Raw genomic sequence first — 17,526 nt, 5'->3', positions numbered from 1 at the left:
AGCTCTGCTCTCCAGGTCCCACCACATGTCCTGGCTGCCACCACCCAGCTGTGCTGTGACCAGGAGCGTGGTCTGAAACATTGGGTTGTGGTGCCAGTGGGACTCTCGTTACTCAGATCAAGCCTGACAGTTCAGCTGGACACAGGCAAGGGTGAGAACAACTCTCCCCACATTTCTTCTCAATTCTACAGACTTTTCTAACTCACAAAACTACGGCCTGACATTTCTAGGGGGATCATCCATCAAGACCTGGCAGCCATCAAGAGATGGCAGTTTTAAACGCAGTCATTTCTATTTCTCTCCCTTTTGCCCAGTGCCTTGAAGCCAAACCTACTCTGACCCAGCTCTTCATTCCCACTCCTGGCAGGCAGAGCCTTCTGCTGGCTGGCTGCCATCAGCTGTGATAGGGACAAGGCACCTCCTCCCTATCACTAAGTGGATTTTGCAGGCAATGAGCAAGAGAATAATTAAATTAACTGAGTCCCAAATTCCTCCCGAGGTGCCAAGCATTCCCAGCTGCACCACAGGTGCCTGGAGAGCAGGTAATTCCAGTCAGGGGCAGGCTGCAAATGTGGCTCCTGGGGACATCTCTGCTGGCACAGGAGCACCAGCAGCAGCCTGTCCTGGACAGGAGCACTGGGAAGAAATTCTCAGGATGGCTCTGCTCGAGCCAGCTCAGGCCCAGGAGTGAGGCAGCTACATTTGTGCTTTGATGTGCTTAAGTTAATAAGACTTATCCCAGCTTGGACTGCTTTATTCTGCTGGTTCTTCCTTGTTCCACAGGCTTTCCCATCAGGGTGCCAGGGCTGCCATCTCAGGTAGCAGCCTCAGCCTCTGTTTGAATGAACAGCCTGCTATTTAAATTCCCTGTGAAACATCTATATGATTTTGACTGCAGCACATTGGTATTTTTTTATCCCTGATCTACTACAGGCCACAAGACTTGAATCTAGATTTGAGACAGCCCAAGTTTTGGGAGTGATCAGGTCTGAGCCTCCCCCAGCTCCAGCTCCAGGGTGTGTGTGGGGAGCTCTGGACAGGGTGGAGGCAGGGCAGAGGACACCCCCACTGCAGAGCTTTATCTCACCCATCACCAGAGAGGTCACTAATCACAGTCCACTCCCTTTCAAGCAGTTGGGAGCACTAAATTGTACCTCTTGTATCCAGACACCATCCAATCTCCCAGGGCCAGGCCAGGTACATTGATAAGGAGATAGTGTAAATGGTCCAACAGGATGGAGCCAAAATTCACAATTTCCTGTGCTTTAACTTAGCAAGTGCCATATCAATGGGGGAGTCTTTTTTGGATTATCTCCCTTTCCAAAGGGGGCTGTTGTGGCCCAGGATTTGCCACTGTACTGCTTCAGTGAAGAGGATCTCAGGTTGCATGTGAAATCAAGTACAGGGTGCTCTGCACATGTTCAGCACAAATTTCATTACAACTAGGATCAAATAAATATTTGGGAAGAACAACAAACAGTACTACAAAGAGAACAGCTCCTTCCAGCTCCTCAGAGTTTTAAACCCTGGATGGTCTTAGGGGCACTTCCACTCTGTTCTGTATAGAAGATGCAATTAATTTCCACATCACCCTGATTTGTTCAGCATCTTATTAACTACCCTGCCTCATAACCAGGCCAACCACTGACAAACCCCTTCAACTCATTCCATTGAAATCTGGCTGTAAGCAGACACTGACCTCACCCCAGGGAACTATTTTCCTGGAGATGACTTTGGGCACTAAAAACACAGTTACATCTTGGCAGGCTATTAAATCCACATGTGAAAATAAACTCATCTATCATCTTGTGCATGTGGTTTAGCTTCCTTTTAAGAAGACAGAAATGTATTAGAGCATCCCATTAAAATTTACAATAAATGAAACCAGAAAAGATCATTAAGGAAAAACCAACCAAAATCCTTAAAGAAAGGTTTGGGTGTGCTAGTCTTCCTTCTTTATTCCGGCTGTGTCCCTACCACCATGGACACATCAGCTTTCACCCTGTTCCTCAGAGGTTTGACTGCTAATCCACCCACCAGTCCTCGAGGGAGAAACCCCCTGGAGGTATCACCTGGGTTGGAACAGTCCTCACTTCTCAACTCTACGGCCCTGGCTGCCTCTGCTATGGACTGCTTTCCACTGCAAGTCTGTGACAAATTGTAAATTACTTAAAAAACACTCCTTCCACATTGATCACGTAACAGGAGCAAAATGTTTTATGCCAACATTCTGATACTTTCCCCAGAGAGGCACTGAAGAGGACAGCACTGCACAGTCAATGTGAGGAGCCAGACTAACCCAAGCTGTTTAAAAGACTCCCATCCCTTCTCTCACCTCCCAGAGCTTTACTAACTTAGCTGAACGGGTTAATTGTGACTCATCTTATTATTTCTTCCAAAGAAAAGATCCAAAAAGTTACTGCATTCCCCTCAGATATCTGCACCTCCTGCTGTGGCCTGAACTTAAGACACCAGAGGAGCTGCAATATTAGCTGCACTGGAATGTTTTGGTTTTGCCTTGCAAAACAGGCCCATCTCTCCAAGTGTGAATGTGCTTCAGTTACCTAAACATACTTGGGAGGGAGGAAGAAGAAAAAGGAAATTTCCATTTTTTTTATATTTAACCAAAGAATTCCCACTGTTGCTGAAGGCAAACAGAAAAGAGCATTCCTCAACGTGTTCCTTTTGCACTGTGTACCAAGGCAAGGCAAAACTTTCAGAACACAATTTTTTCCTCTAAAGATTAAGCAAATTCCCATCGCTAATGTGTCATCTCTGGACCAGTGTGCAAATCCCACAGCCTTCACGAGCAAAACCAGTTTAATGTTACACATGTGTACACACAAAAGATACAACATATTTCTGGAAAACTCACATGGCACCAGACACAGCTCTGTCACACCCACAGGTGGGTTGGCACACACAAATGGTGACTTCTGAAAATTATTCTGTATTAAAACCGTCTCAACCATAAGGAAGAAAACCTGTAGCAGAAGTGTAAATTAATACTAGGTGACAATGAAACTACTGATTTTCATTGGAACTGGATAGATAGATAAATAAAGATACAATTTCTTGTCAGCACAAGGGAGTGAAAATCAAAAGCTGCCAGTTTATACTGTCAGGACGTTACAATCTCAGGTCATACCCAAATTGACATAGTCTGTCAGCATTCACCTCAGTAGAATGACACCAGATTATAGTACCCAAGGACATGACAAAACATCATCTTCTGCAGTAAATCTAAAAAAGCACACAAAAAATTGTTCATTTCAACTTAAAAATATACTTCCCCTTACACCTTTTCCCTCATGTCAGCTGATGAAGGTCATATCAACTGTTTGTACCCAGGAAAAAAAAAGAAACAGTTAGAGGTGTTAAAAAACAGCTAGAAATGTTAATTGTCTGTTGGTCTGTGCTTTCTCTGCCCAGGTCAGTCCTGCCTGCACACACACAACTGTCACTGAGCTGAGAAGAGCTCAGTAAGAATATTTGCAAGCTGGGTGTCCCAGTTTTGGAATAGGGAGACATTTCATTTCAGTGTTGTTGGAGCAGAGGAAGATGCAGGCAGAGCAGAGGATCCCACTGTCCTCACCTGGCCTTTTCTCTACCTGTTCTCCTTCCTTCACACTGTGTGGTTTCCCCTTGGATCATCACCTTTAGTGGCTGTAGACAACAACACAGAGCAGAAAACAAAACAGCTGGAGATGCTGCTGGAGCAGAGAACCACAAATCCTCCCAGCCAGACTCATCTGTATCCCTGGAGCCAAATGAATCCCTCCTTGGAGCTGTGCTAAACATGCTAAAATACCACCTTTTCCTTTACTGTGAGACATTTTCCTTTACTATAAGACATTTCTGTAATATGTTAGACCAACTGATTCTTTGAGGTTCTTCTGCAATACATGTTATTTTTAAAAATAAGCCTTGGCTGGACTGAAAGAAAACTGGCCACTAATTTCTGACCACTGCTTTTGGAAGTCCAGAAGTCATTAACAGACTTGAAACAGCATTACTACATTGACTGCAGATTTCTGTATTAAACCATCAGACCACACAGAAATTCTCTAGACATATTCAGGTAGAAAAGCCTCCAAAGAAACGATTCAAAACATGAGATGCCAAGTAATCCAAGCACCAAACGGGTGTCAAACCTTGAGATCAGAGGTGTTAAACTCCCCATTCCTACCTACAAGTAGGTACTTAACCAGTGCACATGCAGGAACCATCTGCTTATGCACTTGCCCATATTTTCCAACCTAAATGATTCTGTGATTCTAGATCCTGCTGCTGCTCCAAAGGATGACAGGGAGAGTCTTTTCACTTTTTGGTCCCTGACCTTCACACTTGTACCAGTTCCTTTGTACTGCATTGCCTCACCTACTGAGGAGAGATATTATAAAAAAAACAGGCATCATCATTAAAACCATGTTTATGGATTACTTAAAATTGTTCATTCCAGAAATCCCATAGAGTCTTAAAAAGGAACATTTTGCAGAGAGAAAGAGCAACTGGTAAAGATAAATCATGGCTGTTTTGAGCTGTGGTGGCATCCTTTGCCACAGGTAATGATGAATTAATATCAATTACAATGCTAAGCTTGGAGAATGCCTCAGCACTGAGTCAGCACTCAGGTAAGGCAGTGTTTTATTGCAGCTCATTAAAAGGAAAAAAAAGGCAATAAAAGGCTTAAGAAACATCACAGATCCTGACTACATGAAGCTAATAAACAGTATGATAAACTATCGTTTACATGAATAGGAAAAGGAATGGACATTTCATTTCCTAAGCCTTTGTTGCTCCCATTCAGTTGCGCTGAGGGGGCTGTTCGGGGAAGCCCCGTGGTGCCTTGTTTACAAGAGAACTTTGCAAAACAAAGACAGTCACGGTCAAAACTTTGCTGGTCAATTCAGTATATTTACATGGAAGAGCTCTGAGGAAAACAAGTGTTCTGACACAGCCTCATGGGATAGATCAGTGGAAGTGGTAAGTGCCAGGGACTGATCTCGTGGCTATCTAGATGTGCGGTGCCCACAGAAAAAGCATCTGGTATTCAAACTTTCTTCATCCACGCAAAAACACCTGAGCAAAATGGAAAATGCCCAAGTGTTCTGCATGCAGGGAACAGTATTGTCCAAGTCTGGCTCCTGAGAAACTGGGCACAAGCTCCTTATAGGAGTGGAAAATGTGCCATGCCAACACCTGACAGTACATTTCAGACATTGGTCCACCGCACCATCTGAGCAGCTCCCAGGAACGATCCAATTTTCCCTCTTCCTTTTAACTGACAGAACGGAATTGCTCTGGATTTACAACGAAGCACAAACTGAAAGCACAGTTGGAGCCACCGTTTTTTAAGAAGACCTTGCTATGCCATAACTTTTCACGGTTCAGTTGCTAAATTACACATTATAAAAATAAGTAAGTGCAATTGAGGGACTGTGTCAATCTCAGAAGTTTAAACATCACCCTGTAATGGCTGCTTTATAGTGGCCCACAGTAAAGGGGTTTATGGGGCGTGCAGGAGGTTTGTCCGCACGCGTCCGTTAAACACTCCTGGGAATTTTCTCACATGGAGAGACGAGGCCTGACACAAACTAAACACAAAACATTGCCGTCATTCACACGGCAACAGGAATGCCACCCAGTAAGAAAACACTTTACAACACCTGAAAGAGATAAGATCCACCGGCCAGCACGGCAATAAGATGTTGCTTTTGGAAATGCAGAATTTCCTAAAACCTGACAACCAGCGCAGATTCTGGAAACACTGACAAAAAACACAGCCGTCCCCTTGTAAGGAAATGAGAGCTTAAGCGTTGATTATAAATAGATGATAAAGAAGCACGAGTGGTTTGCAGAGGAGTTTACTAAAGCCAAGAGTGTTTAGAGCCAAATTAGGTTCTTGTACATAAAAGTTCCCTGGAACTTAGGGTGAGTTCATTTGTGATTCCTTGCTCAGGCAGCCTGGGGCTGACTTTTCTGCCTTTTCTGTCCAGCCAAACAGAGGATCCATCCAGGCTGACTCAGAGATCCCAGGTGAAAAGACTTCTCAATAAATTAAATATGACAGTAATGAAGTCCCAGACATGGTATCAGTGCTGTGTTGTTTTATTGTTTAATAATCATTCTTCAGAATAGCACCACAGCTAAGCAAGGGTGAGTCAGTCGGGGGCTTCCGGGGTACAAAAAGCGATGCCATACAAGACCAATGTAACCACACCCAGCAAGGCACCACCTGAAGACCTTTGTGCAAAAGCATCACCTCCCTCAGCCCTAAAACACCAGCAGCGAACTGAGGAGAATTCTTAATCCTTCAGTGTTACCATTATTAGAGTATCATTCACCCACTTGTCTGCGAGCTGCCTTCTTCTCCCACCAACTGCTTGGTCTCACAACAATGCCTCGCTTCTGGCTCAGAAGAGCAACACAAAGCTCTCCCCTGAGCTTATGGCAGTGTCCCCATGATCACTTGGCGGGAGGCAGCATGACAATGATTTGACAGGCATCCTCCCAGGGAGACTCCACACATCAGTCACGCTGCTGACACACTCCACACCCAAAGGAGCTCATCCAGACTAGGGAACATTTCGAGGTGCAGGCAGCTGCTCCTCGCTGACCATCCAAAAGCAGCAGGTTTTTCCGTTTCACTAAGGGCAGAACCAGAGAGAACCTGTTTCCTGTGATGGTCCTGGTGACACTGCCACACTGGTTTGAGCCAAGTCTGCCAGAGTAAAGCCAAGCAGGAGGTAACGAGCACAGAGGACTGAAATCTTATTTCTAGTCCACGAACAAATCTACTGACTGGCATCTAAAAGAGAACAGTACTGCAAAAACAATCACAAGTTATCTTTTTATGATGATCTTTTTATGATGTGCAAAGAGCCTTTCCAATAAAATAAAAATAACTCCTCTTCAGATTTTCTTAAAGGAAATTTAAGAACCACAGTATTTTCAGAGGATGTGCTGTTGTTGGGTAGCACCAAAAATGACCAACATTTACTATGCAGAACAGCATGAATTATCTTGATCTGACTGCTCTGACTTAATGAATTAATGATGACCCTTATGTCTTCAGATGGCATCTCATTTTAATATGGCACCAAAAAAATAAGTGTTTGAGTCACTCCTTCCCTTCATGTAGTGCCATGAGACAAATATCCATCAGTTTATCACCAAAGCACGAATCTTGCTCAGACAACTGTTGTTTAAAGGACAGTCATGATAAACAGCTTGAATGAAGGAAGGAACACAAATCCTCTTTTTCTAGAGGAGAAAAATGAAGGTTTGCAAATCTCCATGTAACAGCCTTAAATTTGCTGACTGGAAGTGCTGAGCTCTGCCCAGTGCCTCATTTCTGGAGCTCTGCACACTGGAATGCTCTGACATATGTGGGCAACGGGAAACTGGCTGTGATTGAGGCTTCTGCCACCTTTTAAGTATGATCAGGGTTCCTGGAAGTTCAACTGTTCTTGAAGATAATAAATCCCTCAGGAGACAGAAAGGCTGAACAATCATGTACTTCAAACTAGCCCAACCTGTGTAGTTCCAAGAACAACTTCCAGTGCAGGTGATAGCAAGGGTATGATAAGTGAAGTTCCAGGAGAAAGCCAGTTGAAAAAACAGAATTATGGGAAACAGACTGAACTGCTGGTTTTATGGACGCAGCTCAACTCCAGCACTCCCGCAATAAAACTAAAATGAACTCCCTCAAAGTTAAAAATCCCCAATAAAACTGAACAGGCAAGGTAATTATTTTGACTTGACAGAGGGAGAGGATAGGTCACTTGTTTCCCCAGGGAGCATCTCACCTTGCTGACATCAAACCGCAAGACATCTTTCAGTTCTTCTGGGATTTTTCCCAAAGCTACATTTTCTGTGCCATGGATTTACAACACTGGCCAAGCCTGAACCACTCTGGGCTAAAGAAGAACCTAAAGACCGAAAGAAAAGCAGCAGCCTGTGCCCCAACAGCCTCTCCCGTGGTGTCACAGCTCCCCCACGGGACCAGGCTGGTTCTCCATTTCACATTCCCGGGACTGACCCTCTGCCCACATCCTGCTCATTAATGCAGGTTCTCAGGATCTCAGCTGCGAGGTTTGCTGGATCAATACTTGTCCTGTGAGTACAGAGTCAGGATGGCACCCATGGGATGAAGGGAACTTCTCTCTTTCCACCTTTCCCTTGGAAAAATGGAAGTGAACACCTGGTGTCAGCTCCAATATGAGAGAGTAATTCCACGACAGATGAACACTTGAATGACTGAAAATTTATATTACATGGGTGATAAAGGTGACATTGTCAACATCAGCTGTCTTTGCCCTTTCTCTCAAACCCCCTGGTAAGGACCCACCTACTCTATGGAGTTACAATCCTCTGTAGGTACAAAAGCAAAACTGGAAACTCCAGCAGTAACATAAAGGACATATTTATTGTCAAGCAGTATCACATCAAAGTAAGTAACCAAATGCCACAGTAACTAAAAAAATGCAGCTGAATGCCCTGTGAATTCACTGGGTTTTCATTTCTGGCACCTTCAAAAAAGGAATTTTTTTTTTATTTTGCTGACAGGAAACCACACAGCACAACTGTCCTGTAATTGGAGCAATCAGACACATATGGGGACAAAATTTATAGGCAAAATAAACGGGTTGTGAACAGATCTGTTTGCTGTATTTCTAACTACCTCATTTTTTTCCTTCATTATTCAAGGGTTTGAGCTTTCTTTTTTTTTTTGGTTTGGTTTGGTTTTTTCTTATCCTAGAAGTCCCAAGATTTTTAGGTCCTGGTACTGTAGGGACCAGTTTTCTAAATGTTTATTCTCAGGGCTGGCAATAGTGGTTTATTCCACCGAGAGGATAAACAATTCACTTAAAGTTTAATGTTACAAACAAATGACTTATGGTAATTACTGAAATTGGGGGAGCAAGTTTTTTCATGAAACAAATTATGAAATTGTTTGTTTGTTTAGTATTAGTCAAGCATACCAATATTTCAGGGTTATGAAAATGACACTTTCTTCATTCTAGCCAGTCAAACCACAAGATATTAAGCTTGAAGTTAACGGTATAAGTACAGCTCTTTGAAGAAAATCAAAAAGCCCCACATCCCAAAAAACAGTTAATTTACTTCAGAAAAGGTAATAGTGTGGGACTGACCCATTGCCCCATTTTCTTGAAATTCTCAAATAGAACACACTAAAGTTCAAGGCAAAACCAGAAATGTGCACACCTGGAAGAGCAGGAGCACACAGAAAACATTCTTAGGGTGAGCTGTTCCAGGTAAGCACTTTGCTTGCAAAAAAAAATGTTGGAAGATAACCTTAGTCCTTGACTAAAATACATCTTCTTAGGACTTGTAATGGAAATCAAAGACTGATTTATAATCACTGTGCCTTTTGCCATCAAGATGGGAAAGGTGCTTTCAACGTACCTTCAACTTACATTCTGACAAAATAAATCATCTTCAAGAGTAACCTTAGCTCGGTGACGTAATCAGCAATTAAAATTCCCAAGTTGCTAATATGCCTCTAGTAATTGTTTTCTATGTTACATGCAAGTACCTCCCTTCACAGCTGAATTCCTCTCTGCTAAAAAAAATGCTGAAAAACCACTCTTGGTTTCACAAAGCACAGGCCAGGTGGGTGTTGTTTGGGAATCCACACTGGGGTAAATAATTTTGTTCTCCCCACACCAAGAAAAATGGGGAAAACAGCAGTAAGTCACACCTGCTGAGAATGTTGTCTTTTTCTAATCACCCAATGCCATAAATTTATCATGTAATTCTACGTTCACTTCATCAATAGAGAAGCCACTAGAACTACTTCATCCTGGTTAAGTGCAAGGTTATTTATTCCATGAAGACACAAGTAGTTATGATAAATGCATTTATTTCAGATAATATTGGTTACACAGTCAAGGGACACACTGATAATATACATCTGTAGCTTGAAATGCCTGAGATGGTTTCCACTGAGCCCTCACCCTCGATGCTCTTCCTCAGAGATGAAATTGTAGTTTAGGTTTATTAGGATTGTGTTCAATCAACCAGTCAGCAAGCCAAATCTGTGGACAAAAACCCCAAATGTTGTCAGTTTTCTGTTGTTTTCTACTAAATGTATGGGAGAATATTAAAAGCATTATTTGAAACGTCTGCTACAGATACTCTCCTACTGTGCTGCAAAATTAAGACCTTTCAGAAAAAACTGGACATGCAGATAACCTGCTTTTTCAAAATGTTCTTTTAAATGTTCACAGCTTATATTGCTTTTGAACAATTCACACTGACCTTTAGAAGACAACTCTTCCTGGCAGTGTTTATCTTTTTGTAATTGTAAGAACGTTTGAGCCATATTTCAAATAATGCAGCCAGCTCTGCTTTGGAATGAGGCTGCACAAGACACATGAAACTGCTTAATGAAATATTACTCCTGACAACACTTAGAGATACCTCATCCAGTAATCATTCATTCAAAGTGCCAGCCTTCTGCACTCAAATCACTTTATAATACCTAAAACTTAAAACCAAAACGTGGTTACTCTTTGAAATTCATCTTGTAAGTTTTCCAGCATAAGAATGTGGGAGGCAGGAATGCCATGAGTCCCAACTCCATCTGCCAGTCTGGGCCTGGCCTCAGGCAAATTAACCTTTTGCCTCGATTTCTCCACTTGTAAAGCAAAGTTTTTAACACATCCTTATTTACTTCACAGGGCTGTTGACGATTAGTTTCTGGAATGCTGAGTACAACAAACTTCATACCACGCTGTGAAGTGAAAGAACTGGTGGAATGGCAAACGAGGGAGGTCAGCAACACTCTCCCTTTATCACCACATGCAAAAAGTTTGGTTTGCAAAGGGAGAGCCAACAAGCTGAGCACCAGGACAGGTTAGTCAGAACAGCAGAGGAACAGTAAGAACACAAGTCAGAAATGGAAAACAAACAAACAAAAAATCCCAAAACACAAAAGCCCTTAGAAAAGCCACTTTGGGGAAAAAAAATTAAACTAATTTGAACCCAATTAAATTTATCCTGTGTTACTTAAGGAATTGGCTGAGACAACCTCTGTGCTGCCAGCAAGTATTTCTGAGTGCACAGACAGTTTCTGATGCCATCTTCAAGAAGAAAGGAAAGAAGGGGAAAAAAAAAAGGATATTGGAAAAAACAAAACATTCCATTCCCTGTGAGTCACCTACCAGGTAACAAACAGAAAAGCAACAGGCAAGATATATTTCTGAAGAAGTATCAAATCCTTTTCCTGCTCTTACAAGTTCACAGACATTGTGGACGGCCAAGAAGGTGCAAATATAATGTTTTTAGCAAAGCTACTGACACTGCTTCATACAGCTTTCATGCAAGCAAAGAAGGAAAGTATTGCCTCAATTAAGTTACTATTAGATACCTCATAATTGATTAGAAAATTGTGCTAAGAATGCAGATTAATTGAAATTCAAAACAATGAGTTAAAATAATGGGACTTGTAACAAGAAAAAATCAGTTTTTAATACAGTGAAGAGATGACTGAAGGGAAAGAAGATGGTAATACTCTTCAAATATGCAATAGGAAGCTGCAAAAAAAGGAGATAATACATTGTCTCCAGTGTCTTCTGGGGATAGTAAAAGGGGGGGAAAAAAAGTAATGGGCTTAAAATTGGAGCCCAGGAGATTTAGGCTATCTTTTAGTGAAAGCTTTTAACTAAGTATAATTAAGCACTGAAACAGATGGCCCAGGGAGACTGTAGATTCTCCATCATTTGGGGTGCTAAAGAACAGGCCAGAGTTAGATACAACTGGTCTGGCCTTTGGGCAAAGGGATGGACTTAATCTCTGTTTTCAAGATTTCTATGGCAACAGTGGCAGACATACAGATAAAGTAAACAAGTTATAAAGCTGGAACAATTCAAAGTGCATTTAATTTGACCCCATGTATATCACATGTTCATAGAAACACCTCAAGTTATTTTTCAGGCTTTTTGTTACAGAAATGTATCTTTTAGAAAAATGCAATGTTGATTATAAACCTGATAACGATGTAAAATCCACCACAACTGCCATCAAGTTGCCACATGGATTAATTATCTGCATGCTTAAGGAAGTACTAGTGTGAACTAGTACTAGTAGAGCTTTAAAAACACATTTAACCTATTTTTCCAGATGAAAGAAAGCTCATTTTGTTTGGGGACTGAAAACACACCCTTGTTTCATCTCTAACAAACAAATCAACTTCTTGAAACCAAACGTTATTTGATTAGCTCATTAGCAAGGAGCTAAAACAGCACAGCTCTTCAGCAACAGAGTAGTTTTCCTACGTACAGGGACTCAGTAAATACAGAGTAAATGTATCCCAAAGCTTATCCCAAAGCTTCCACTGTACCTACCATTGGGTCTGCTGGCTTCTTTTTGCACAGGGCAGTGAGCCCAGCCAGCAACGTTGGCTTCACATACAGGTTCAGGTAATCCCTTGCCCTTTGTCCAGTGGGAACTGGCTCCAGGATCGCTGGGAAGAGCAACCACAGGTGTTAGAAAGCAGCTTGTGGAGTGATTAAAACCGTTGCTCTTCCAAAGGTTGTTTATACGTGAGCTGCTCTTCTCCTTAACAAGTTAATAATACATCATGGGGTTTATAGCTTCTCCCACAACAAACTGCAAAGAAACTCCCTAAACCACTTTACAGCGTCCCTGAGGTAATGTTACTAATTATAGTCTATTATGGAAAAGGAGGAAATCCCATCATCCGGAGAAAACCTGTATCCCTGAAGAGAAACAATATATCCCATGTTTAGCACTTTCTTCTTGCAGTGTGGAGGTGCTTTCTAAAGACCCTAAACATCCCACCTTTAGCCCTGCTTTGTTGTCAGGGTGAGGAGAAGAGACATAGCTCACAATGGGTAAGGTTTGGAGGGAAGTGCAACATCTTCTGTTAAATTCACTGATCTGCTTGACAAAAGCAGACACATTTTTCTAGCAGTTGCACTGGCATTTTACTGTCAAAGAGCAAAGCCTGCTACAAACAAGAGATCCTCTCCCAGCCTTTCCAGGTTCTAAGGCCCCTTTCTCTGGCACTTAACTTTGGAATTGCACTGTCATGTGAGCATCCAGCTGCTTTGGAACAGGAATTACTCAGCCTGAGCCCAAGAAGAGAGTCAGCTGAGAATTCTCAAGTCAACAGGAGTCTCCGAGGCTGACAGTGCCAGAAACACTTGGAGTGTAACAGCTTCCCATTTCCTCTCATTTACCAGCTTTGTCTGCTCCAGTTCTCTGAGCACAGAGTTTGAAAAGTGGAAGCAATACCTGTAACTGTATTGGCTCTTCAGATAGATTTGGTAGCCTTTCATAGAAGGCTTATACATAAAGAGACCCACAAACAGCAAACAAACCCAGCCTCTTCTAAATCAATTGTATCTGGAGTCTGGGCAGAGACAAGTAATACCAGGGAAGGACAGGGAAGGACTTTATCCTCCCCAAGACTGGCAATGTATCAAGTGAACCATTTTACCTTCTGGAAACATGAATCGAATCTCTCTCTCTGCTGAGGAAACGCTGAGACTGCCATGAAGCCCATTCCTCAGCTCATCAGTCCCATAGAGTGCTCTTAAGCTAAAAACCAAGAAAAATAACTGTTTGGAGGGCAACTGCAAATCCCTTCCAGGTCTCTGGAGTCTGAGAGCACAGAAAAGCAATATATATGGAGTAATTAACAGGACATAGGCTTGATTTTGTTTTAAACATAGGAAGTAGCTACTAAAACTTCTGTTCAAGCACTCATCATTCTCTATAAAAGAGGTGAACTCCACATACTAAAAAACAGAGATGAAAAGCTGCTACACAAAAGTGAAGAGATAAGAAGCCACTCCAAATCTGTGTCTCTACTGTACAAAAAAAAAAAAAAAACAAAAAAAAAAGGAGGAGGACTTCTGGTCTCAATTAAGAGAATGACAAAGTCCTTCTGACTTCCCCAAGGCCAGTCAGTGAGTTACCTGTGAGGGTGAGTTATCCGAGCTCTCAGGCTGTTGGATGGTCCAAGCAATTCCTTCCAGTGTGAGACTGCACAATGTCTGGCAAGAACCATAGCAACTAAAGGGCCAGAACTCATATAGGCTGTTAAATTAGGAAAAAATATTTTCCCAAATTGGTCTGCATAGAAGTTGCTACATTGCTCTGGGCTTAACTGGAGCCTTCGTTTCTATAAAGTGTAAAAGAAAAAAAAAAGAATTAAAAAATCTTGGTACACTGAAAGAGCTTAGAGCATTAAAAGACCTCAGAGAGGATACAGTCCTCTGCTGCAGCCATATCTTCAAGTGCAGAACACAGAGCAACTTCCAAGCCTAATCTGATTCTCGCAGATCTGATTCTCTTTGAGATACAGAGTAACAAAGAGCAAGAGTTGTCCAATTTAATTAAGCAAACAGGCCATTTGAGTAAGATGTGATTTTAGCCCAGGCAAACTACAGCATTTTCTAACTGCTGGATGACAGTCAGGGCACTGTAGAGAAAAAGTGAAGAGCGTTACAAGGGCAGGATTTCATTATTCAGCTTCTCAAGCACAATGTTCTACTTTTAAACAAGTTTCTCTCCAGCCCACACTGTTAATTATGCAATTGTTCTATTTTTCATTCAGTACTCATGCTTTGTCACTCTCCCAATAGCTGCCTAGGCTGCAGGTGGCCAGGATCAGGACAACTCTGGGAGGTTATCAGAAAGCACAGGGCAGTCAAAAAAAAAATTTTAAAGTGCATTCTTTGAGCTCAAACTTACACAACAGAAGAACACCATAAATTCAGAGTCGTAATAATTTTGGTGTCAAAAGCCATTGGAGACATCAGAAGACTCCATTAACATATCAGAATTAAATAAATAAGTAAATATATCTAATTTGTTTCATCTTCTGATACATATCATAGCAATAGACTCATGGAATGGTTTGGGTTGGAAGTGGCCTTAAAAATCATCTGGTTCCAACTTCTCTGCCACGGGCAGGGACACCTTCCACTAGCCCAGGTTGCTCCAAGCCCTGTCCAACCTGGCCTTGGACACTTCCAGGGATGGGGCAGCCACAGCTTCTCTGCTCAACCTGTGCCAGAGTTTCATCACCCTCACAGGGAAAAATTTCCTTCCAACATCCCATCTTTCAGTGTGAAGCCATTCCCCCTTGTCCTGTACCTCCATCCCTTGTCCCCAGTCCCTCTCCAGCTCTCCTGGAGCCCTTTAGGCTCTGGAAGGGTCTCTAAGGTCCCCCCCGGCTGAACGCTCCCAGCTCTCTCAGTCTGCAAAGCAGAGATGCCCCAGCCCACGGGGCATCTTCGTGACCTCCTCTGGAGTGCCTCCAACGGGTCCATAAATAAATAAATGCAAATAATAACCACAAACAAATAAAAGAACCAGAAAGGTACCAAAAAACCCCACCCAAAGCAAGGGGGGGGCGGAGGCCCCGCCGCCCTCAGGCGCGAGCGCACGGCGCCCCCCAGCGGCCAACCCGCCCGGTCATTTACATATTCATAAACTACATTTAAATAATCATGAAGCCAATTTACTGTAAAAACAGCGGAAACCAAAAAAGAAGTCAGACTGCAACTGGCCAGCTATCGAATTCAATTCTCTACTATCCCCCTGCATGCTGCACAAAACCTCCTGAGATCAGAATGATGTGCTCTCCAAAGAGTTACTTCAGAGAGTCCACACATCTGCTCCGGGCGTTTGCTAAAGCTTTTATTAACAAAATCAGTGTTTTCCTGTGGTCAGCAAAATAGTTGGTCTGCTCTGTTCCATCCCATGCACCAAAAAAAGGTCTCCTTACAGAATCTGGCAGCGATGCTTGATGACATACGAAAAATATAAATTGATTTTTGGACACACAAGCTTTTAGTTACTGGCTTGATTGATGAAAGCTAAAATAAACATCATCCTGACTTATAAGCTGCAGTTGTTTTCTCTGGAGCACAGCCTGTTACCTGAATGATGGTGAATCCTGATCGGAGAATGATATCCTCTATTTCTTCTTCTTTATGAATGACATCAGGTTTGATGATAGCCAGAGTTTTTTCCACATAAATCTGAGGTTCGGGCATTAACACCTCCATCTTAGCTTCTAAATTAGAATTCACGTGGCCCTTTTGTCCTGCAATGACACCACGACATTTGGAGTTTGTCTACTGCACAGTCCCCTGCGGTGACATCCACCATGTACTCTGAGAACAGACACCCCCACCTCACAAAATCCATAAGATGTTCTCTGGACTGGTCAGCACTCTGCAGTTCACATTGCCATTTTCAGTGCAGCAGCATTTTGTGGAACATAAGGAAAAGATTCAGTGTTGTTCTTCACTAACTCGGACAGCATGTGAGGAAAGAGAAGCATTATCACACACCTTGCTGAGCGCAGGAGCGAGCCAGGCTCGTGGGCTCACTGTACTCCCACACCCTCCATCCACCAACCCTGGGTTCCTCCAAACCCCATATCTGTATCCTCATGTGTGAAGACTGGGGAGCTGGTCCATCTCTGAGCCTCAGGGTATTTCTCAATCGTTATTTAATTGCTGTATTTATGGGCTCAAGACAAAGTGCCAGTTTTCTCACTGAGCAGATCCACTGGCAAGCCCAGAGCACAGAACTGTGTCGGGAATGGGGGAACTATTGTGAGGGTTTCCTACAGACTTGTGACCACTTGTGACCTTCTTCTCATCAGGAATGGCATGGGTGGGAAGAGACCTTAAAAATCATCTCATTCCACCCCCTGCCATGGGCAGGGACATTTTCCACTAGCCCAGGTTGCTCCAAACCCCATCTAACTTGGCCTTGGACATTTCCAGGGATGGGGCAGCCACAGCTTCTCTGGGCAACCTGGGCCAGGGCCTCCCCACCGTCATAGGGAGGAATTTCCTCCCAGTATCCCATCTAACCCTTCCCTCTGTCAGTGTGAAGCCATTCCCCCTTGCATTGTCCCTCCGGGCCCTTGTCCCAGGTCCCTCTCCAGCTCTCTTGGAGCCCCTTTAGACACTGGAGCCTTCTCTTCTCCAGGCTGAACACCTCCACCTCCCTCAGCCTTTTGAGGCGAATTTAAAGAGCAGGATGCTGTGGGGGATCGTGTCCAACCCTCACAGAACTGCACACAACGACACCTGCAGCGCTTCCCCTCGCCCACCGCCCGCTCAGCCCCACGCTCCCATCCGCCCTACAGCAGATCCGGGCACGCAGCACCCGCCTGGCCGTCTACCCGCTGCAACACTCGCACGTAACCGCTCCGTTCCACCTGCCTCGGGACCGGGATGGGCTTTCCCAACCCTCTATTCCCGGGGGATTCCCGGCGATCCCGGCCCGCCGTTGCCAGGCGATGGCGGGGCGGGCGCGGGACACAAGATGGCGCCCGCGGGCCTCGGCCGCGCGCGGGGCGGGGCGGGACGAAGATGGCGGCGGGAGCGGTGCGGTGATGGCGGCGGGAGGCGGAGCGGCCCACACGGGCCGGGAAAGCCGCGGGCCGCGGGCTTACAACCAGCGGCCACAGCTGCCTCGGGAAGGGTTCCCCATGTCGTGCAG

At 43.8% G+C, this 17,526-nt stretch overlaps 1 protein-coding gene across 8 annotated transcripts; it reads right to left on the bottom strand.

Annotated features, from left to right (window-relative positions):
- Positions 1-9,869: 9,869 nt before the first annotated feature.
- NME5 (NME/NM23 family member 5) lies at positions 9,870-17,380 on the bottom strand. Of its 8 annotated transcripts, none has more exons than XM_027682457.1 (7): positions 17,176-17,379; positions 16,202-16,242; positions 15,945-16,111; positions 13,974-14,179; positions 13,493-13,593; positions 12,375-12,493; positions 9,870-10,064 (listed from the first exon to the last, which is right to left on the bottom strand). In XM_027682457.1, exons 3-7 carry the CDS (start codon positions 16,071-16,073, stop codon positions 9,999-10,001), a joined length of 621 nt encoding a protein of 206 aa, XP_027538258.1. In that variant the 5' UTR covers positions 16,074-16,111; positions 16,202-16,242; positions 17,176-17,379; the 3' UTR covers positions 9,870-9,998. The 8 variants fall into 8 exon arrangements, with proteins under 8 accessions (XP_027538258.1, XP_027538260.1, XP_027538262.1 ...); XM_027682459.1 differs by having other exon boundaries at positions 17,195-17,379; XM_027682461.1 differs by having other exon boundaries at positions 17,243-17,373.
- Positions 17,381-17,526: the final 146 nt, after the last annotated feature.

Source organism: Neopelma chrysocephalum, unplaced genomic scaffold (genome assembly GCF_003984885.1).
Source record: "Neopelma chrysocephalum unplaced genomic scaffold, ASM398488v2 Primary Assembly neopelma1_63, whole genome shotgun sequence".
Taxonomy (NCBI): Eukaryota; Metazoa; Chordata; class Aves; order Passeriformes; family Pipridae; genus Neopelma; species Neopelma chrysocephalum.
Note: the sequence above shows the minus strand (reverse complement) of the source record. Positions and strands in the feature narration are given on the sequence as shown.